The 7,230-nt window shown below is 39.4% G+C and overlaps 1 protein-coding gene across 3 annotated transcripts in view; it reads left to right on the top strand.

Annotated features, from left to right (window-relative positions):
* Positions 1 to 1,316: 1,316 nt before the first annotated feature.
* LOC149232640 (putative proteasome inhibitor) overlaps positions 1,317 to 7,230 on the top strand; it is a 105,066-nt gene continuing 99,152 nt past the window's right edge. Inside the window, exons 1-3 of one of the 3 annotated variants that reach the window (XM_089379468.1) lie at positions 1,317 to 1,629; positions 1,781 to 1,979; positions 2,486 to 2,632. In XM_089379468.1, the coding sequence (XP_089235594.1) occupies positions 1,464 to 1,629; positions 1,781 to 1,979; positions 2,486 to 2,632 (512 nt within the window). In that variant the 5' untranslated portion in view covers positions 1,317 to 1,463. The remainder of the gene's footprint in view (positions 1,630 to 1,780; positions 1,980 to 2,485; positions 2,633 to 7,230) is intronic. The other 2 variants (XM_089379466.1, XM_089379467.1) reach the window with 2 other exon arrangements.

Raw genomic sequence — 7,230 nt, 5'->3', positions numbered from 1 at the left:
AATAGATTATCCCAAGAGCTAGCTGTCAGCATATCTGCATAACTTTCTTTGTTGTCTTTGAAGGCCTCACATTCTAAAATGAAATGTTTTTCTGTTTCCACTTTTCTGGAAGAACAAAAAAAGCATACTCTTTCCTCCCACACTTCCTTTGGCCTTTTCTAGTGCCCTGTTTCACAACGAAGTTGATGAGAATTAGTCCTTAACTGAGTAATAAGAATTTTGGCTCTCCAAGAGATATTGGCCTCTATGTATGCTTTTGGTTGATGACTATGAGTGGGATTAAACACTTCAATATAATATTGTTTCTTTCTTCCTAGCTCCTTATGGGACACGCGTTCAAGCAAATATCCCATTTAATAAACCATTTGTTATTTTGCTGCATCCAAGTTTTTTTGCTCTTGCACAATCTATCCTTAATGACAACCTTAGGCCATCTACCCTCTTCCATTTGCTCAATTTTTTTTAAATACCTTATGGCTCACACTATAGCACTTGCTTCAATAGGAGCAGTCCCTCTTTCACTTAACAAGATATCATAAGGAACTACACTTTTAATCTGAAATTTGTTTGTAATCAAATGCTTCTGAATTTTCTCAATTTGTCTCCAATGCATGTCAGATGTACTACTGACCCATAGTTCACAACCATAGAAAATCACCAGAATCACTAGAAGCCCAAAAAGAGTTTGAGTGGTTTTCCAGTCCCATAACTCTGTCTCTCTACACCTATTTTGAAAAGCATAAAATGCTTTCCAACCCCCCAAAGTTCTTTTCTTTCTACAACCATTCCAACTTAGATTTTTGTTGAAGTCAATTCCGAGGTATTTGTGATGCACAACTTCTTCCAGAATGTTGCTTTCAAAGTAAAACTTTTGCTAGTTATGTTTTCTTTTCTTAGAGAAAACCACTACTTTCGTTTTATTGATATTGACTTGCATCTTCACACTTCTACAAAAATGCTCAAGGGATAGTAAGTGCTCTTGCAAATCAAAAGCCAAGTTAGCCATCAGAATAAGATCATTTGCATACAAAAGAAGCGTTATAACAAACTTGCCCAAATAAATACCATCACCTCCTTGCGAATTTAACCACTCCTCAAACTTGTCAATATATAAACCAAAAATCTCTACCGTGTTAACTCATAGAACCTCAACCTAAAACACCTCCAACATAACAAATTATTATTTACTCAAATCAAAATACCCCAATTTCATTTAACAATCTTTTGGCACAATTGCTAGTTTAACGTTTAGCCAATTTTGCGGTCTCTCGACAGTCTATGTGCTGACATGCATGACTTATTCATTATAAACTACACACGTTGTTAAACCGATTAGAGATTTGAACAGCGTGGGGAGCAAGCCATCCGGACATCCTACGGAGAACAAACAAGCACGCCGAGACGCGAGAAAGAGCAAAGCAACTGTGTGTGAGTTGGTAAAACAAGCAAGACGAACTTCTTCAATGGCTACAGGCAGTGCTGTGCTAGGTGTGATAAGGGCTTCGCGGCCGTCTTTCAGAAATTCTCACGATAGGGTAGCTTTTGCAGTACACGCTTCCTTTTTAGCCGCGGGTTATTCTCTCACGGCCATCGGATCTCAAGCCGCATCATTATCATCGCCAGTTTCGGGTAAATATCGTTTGTCATTGGCAGCACAATGGAGGATAAAATTGCGTTCAATTTCTGAATTGCAGGTTTAGTCGGTGAGCTATTTCGTATGTCGTAAGTCGGTGGGAAAAGAAATAGGGAATTGAGGCATTGCGTACTTGTTGTTTTGTAGGAAATGAAGAAGTTGGAATTGAAGGATGGAATGAGATGGATGATGCATATGCTTTCTGTTACATCAGAAGTCATGATGGAGTGACTAAGTCGGTGATTGTTAAGGCTTGGATTATAGGAGACTTGCTTGTAGTGGACGCTGCTCCCACGGCCGAATCCGACGCCAAGGATCATCCTGAACCTTACAATTTGGAGATAAAGTATGTTAATCCTGTTCTTTTCTAAGTTTCTCTAATTATGGGGGGAGAAATTGCCTTGAAAAATGATTTAAAATCGCTCTTTCAAGAACCCTATTTACCCAAAGGGAAAACTATTTTTCATTCTCGGATGTCTGAGGTCTCTGTTGGATGGGGAAAATGACTGAAGGAAAACCTAGTTCTTTATTCTTCACTGAAACTATAACAGATTATTGTGATTTTCAGAATCGGTTCTACTTGATTTACGTATTTTAATTTCACTGGATAACCATTAGGCTGGCAACAATACGAGTAAGGTGAAGTGGTACCCATCTTCGAACACCATGGGGGCTTTAGGGAATAAGGCCTAGAAAATGTTAATGGGGTCCATAGCTCCCCAGGAAAAAGACAAAAGCATTGCACGGTGTCATGACATTTTATGCTTGTTTTACTTTTACAGCCCCCTTGATTTATTTTGACCTATTTTGGTCCTTCGTGGATGCTAATATATTTTGTTTCTTTGGTTACAGTGTCTCTGACTATACAACCGAGTCTGGCACAAGTAAAAACTATGCAGAACACTACAAGAACTTGCCCGCCCTTGTCGAGAAAATAAATTCCTCCATTATTTCAAACTTAGAATCGTCTCCGAAGGCAGGGAATACTTCTTCAACGCGGTATGTTATCTAATTCTCTGTTCTTTGTTTCTGGGTGTGGAACTACTGATTTTCTATTACTCATTCCCTGTAGATTGTTCAATTTGAGTGAGAGAAATGGCCGCGTCCGTAGTTCTTCCTTTCTTTTTCTGTTGGCTATAATTTCTTATTTTGGTTGTGCCTTTCTTTTTCTGTTGGCTATAATTTCTTATTTTGGTTGTTTTTAAAGAATCCGGAGATTGATTTGCAATGCCTCTAAATGCCTTTTTAAGGACATTTCAACATCTTGTATTGATGAGAACATTAGGATTACTTTGTACTCAATCCATTTTTAAAATGTTTTAACTTAAGTCTTACCATATCTGCATTATATACATTAAACCGACATTTTTGCATTATATATGTTAGCTTCATACACATGGTTCCTTTAGGACTTGTATAAAGCAAAGATAAAAAAAGATGTCTATATAAGTCTGTAAAAAGCTATCAATATTGGCAGAAAACTCTCAACTCCAGATCTACTTAGATTGTGGTTTCTAAGAAAATTGACATATAGTCCACTATTGTTGCTATTTTGCTTATATTTTATAACATTCTTAAGATTGAAAACTCCTAGGATTAAGATCTGGGAAACATTTAGTTAAGAGGTTAAAGTTTTGAACTGTAAATTGAGGTAAATTTCTACAAAATATCAGAGCATTTGTGGCTGAGATCACTCTAGGTATAGAGGTAGTTGGTATTTCAACTGTTGTATACTTGGGAGAGGTGCTTGACCTTGTCAAGGTTGTTGGTTGTGAAGCCCTAGTGCGCTTAAGACAAAAACTTGCACTTGTGGGAGATTTTGATAGGTTGCTTGTCCTCTAACACTCGACATTTGTCATATAATAGCCCTTTATTCAACAGGATTCAAGAGCTAGAGAGAGGCACAAGTGTGGAGCTTGGTTATGAGCCTGGATTGATCGATTGAAAGGGGTTCTCATCCATCCTCATGCCTGTCTGAAATCACAGCCTGCTACCACATAACCTGTATGCTGCTCCCTGTGGATGATGTGTTGAAGTCGACACACGGGAGGCAACCACATGGTCAGATGCCAGTGATGAAAGCACCTACCAAACATGAAGGAACCCAGTGATGAGGCTAACAGGCTATAAGGTATGAGCACAACTTTCTTGCTGTGAAATATGTATTGGAGTCGAACAGTGAGCGAAGGTCGTATGATCAAGGCCTAATGATGATTGACCTTGTCAGTTGTGAAGCAATGAAGAACCACCCGTATAAGAACCGCGGGTACCCGCAGGTCTTGGTGGGTTCTATAGCGAGCCGGGTCACTCACATAGAACTCGTGCTTAAGACTCGGACTCGGCGTGTATTTTATTAAACCCGGCTACCCGTGTAAGACTTGTGAGTTTGCCATAAGACCCACATCGAACCCTTATAAGACCCGTTGACCCTCAAAAGGCAATTTTTTTTTTGATTTTTTATTTATGCGTGTTGGAAATGAGGTGGAGGGGGGAAAGGGAAATTGGAGGGAAGAAAATGATTTATAAGCACCTCTCTTCCTTCCATTTGTCATTCACGTGTCATTTGAGTGTTTGGCTAATTTCTATGAGTGTTGAGTGACTCCATTGCATAGTGAAGGAGCTCTTGGAGGAGGCTTCATCAGATCAGACCCAACTTTAGGGTAGGCTTCATGAACCTTGTTTGAATGTTTTCCATGTAATTTTTTTAAAATTTTTTGTATTCAATTTAGCTTTTTTTTGGCTCTGTGGCCCAAAAAAATTTGCAAACTAAAAAAAATTTGAAAACCAAAAAATTTAAAAAGCCAAAAAATATTTTTAAAATTTATTTATTTTCTTCCAGATTCTGTCACCATGCCACCAAAGGGTTCTAGAAAGTCTCGTGATTCGGCATGGGCACATGGTCAACGAATCATTGCCGGTAATGATCACTATGTCAAATGCAATTATTGCAATGCCACAATGCATGCAGGCATAAATAGGCTGAAATACCACCTAGCTAGAATTCCTGGGAATGTTGTCAAAATTGCCTTGATGAAGTCACTACTGAAATGGTAGCTGCTTTGGAAGCCATTAAAGAAGAAAGTTCTAAGAGGGCAAAAAGGAAGGATGAGATTGTTGGGATAGGTAGATCTTCATCTCAGAGTGAAACACAAATTCAAAGTCTAGGTATTGGTAACTCCTCTTCAAGTGTTGTGGCAAACATGAGTATACCTCTTCTTTCTTCAGTCCTCGTACAACTCCAGGATCTCAACCAACGTTGGATAGTTTTAATGAAAAGAAGAGGAAGGAGGCAAATATGGCAGTGAGGAGGTTTTGGTACCATAACAGTGTTTCATTCAACTATGCAAAGTCTTATTTTTATCAGCGCATGGTGGATGCCATTGCAAGTGTTGGCCCTGGATACAAAGCCCCATCTTATAATGTACTTAGGGGGAAGAGCTAGATGAGGAGCTTGAGTGTGTCAAGGAACGGTTGGAGAGCATTAAAAGCTCATGGAAATTTACATGTACAATTATGTCTGATGGGTGGATAGATCAGAGGGGTAGAACAATATAAATTTTGTTATAGCTTGCCCTAAGGGAACCATGTTCCTAAAATCCATTGATGCATCTGCAAATGTAAAAGATGCACATTTGATTTTTACATTGTTGATTGATGTGGTGCAGGAAGTTGAGGTTCTAAATGTTGTCCAAGTAATCACGGACAATGCAACAAATTATGTGGCAGTTGGAAGGTTGCTTTGTGCCAAATATCCCACCATTTTTTGGACTCCATGCGTTTCCCATTGCATAGACTTGATACTAGAGGACATTGGGAAGTTGGAGTCGGTGCAAGATGTTGTGCAACAATGCAAACAAATTACCAAGTATATTTATAATCATGCTTGGGTGTTGAACCTTATGAGGGAATTCACACAAGGTGAGCCTAGTCGCCCAGTTGTCACACTGTTTGCTACAAACTTTCTTTCCCTCCAAAGCCTTTTGTATGAGTACAAAGCTTTGAGAAGAATGTTTTGTAGCTAGCAATGGGTATTTTGGAAAGATAGCACAAAACCAGAAGCATTGTCTATGAAAGCATCTGTATTTGGTGATAGTTTATGGGACAAAGTCATTGAGATTGTCAGCTTCACTGAGCCCCTTGTGAAAGTCTTGAGATTGATGGATGGACAGAAACTTGCAATGGGATATATTTATGAGGGCATGGACATGGCCAAAGAGGCCATCAAGACTTTCTATAAGGGAAACGAATCTAAATATCTCCCTATATGGCAAATTATTGATTCTAGGTGGGATAGGCAAGTACATTCACCATTGCATGCAACAAGAGCATATCACAATCTGAGCTTATTCTATAATGAGGGGTCTAGCATTCAAAGAGATCCTGAGGTGATGAGAGGTGTCATGATATGCATTGAGAAGATTTTCCTGAATCAAGATATTCAAAACAAAATCAACATACAACGAGGTATGTAAAGGACAAGAAAATGCCTTGTAAGTGCAAATTGTTAGAACTTAGCTTGTAATTTTGCTAGTTCTCTTTTATATGTTTGGCATTGCAAACTAATAATCTTTGTTGTTATTTTTTTACAGCTCATTGGTGGATAGATTGTGGCACTGAGGCACCACAATTACAAGAATTCACCATCAGAGTTCTGAGTCAACCCTGCACTGCTTCTTCTTGTGAGCACAATTGGTTAGTGTTTGAGCACATCCACAACAAAAAGAGAAACAAGTTGGAGCATGAGAGGTTGGAGAAGTTGGTTTTCATCTCTACTACAACCTTCGAATGCTAATAAAACAAGTGCAACCAAAGGATACAAATCCAATTTTATTGGATACTATTGATTTAAAGTCTGATTGGGTTGTGGAGGAGTCGTCCCCTGATTTGAGTTGGCTTGATGAAGAAACTGAGGATCTCTGTAGTTTGCCATCTCAAACGGAGATTCTTAATACACCTGCCTCACAGTTGCTTCAGCCTTCCGATGTTAGCACTAGTTCCATGAGGGCTTATTGTAGGCGTAGTTGTCCATGAGTGATGAGACTCAAGATTGTTATGAGACAATCATTTATCATTTATGCCATGTATTTGAATTTTGAACTTGCGGAGATTTTTGTTTTAATTATGGAATCATGAGTCCTTTTCTTATTTAGTATCTAAATGTTTTGCTTACAAAAATCGAATATGTTATGGTGTACTTTTATATATATGAGATGATGTTATGAATTATTGCATATATTGTGGTTTTTATAACTTATAAGGATTGGAATTGTCATTAGTTTCTTTTTTGAGCTTAAAATTTACCATATTTTAACAGTGTTCCACGGGGATTCGCCCCCCCCCCTAGGGGTCTAGTTTCCTTGCTCCCCCGCACTCCGGGGACTTGGGGACGAGTTGGGGACGTTTCCCCACGCTCCCAAAATGGAGGAAACTCAGGGGGGACGTGCCAAGGAAACGTTTCACTTCCCTGAGGGGGCGTTTTCGAAAAGGGGGACGTGGGGGGGTGTGTGGGGATGAGAGGGGACGAGGGGGGCGAGAGGGGACGAGGGGGGGCGAGAGGGGACGTGGGGGGATGAGGGGAGACGTGGCACACCTTTAAT

The sequence above is a fragment of the Pinus tabuliformis genome, chromosome J (assembly GCF_031772625.1).
Source record: "Pinus tabuliformis cultivar Carrire ecotype Pingquan chromosome J, CPIR1, whole genome shotgun sequence".
NCBI lineage: Eukaryota > Viridiplantae > Streptophyta > Pinopsida > Pinales > Pinaceae > Pinus > Pinus tabuliformis.
The sequence above is the reverse complement of the archived record's forward strand: the minus strand, read 5'-3'. Positions and strand labels throughout refer to the sequence as shown.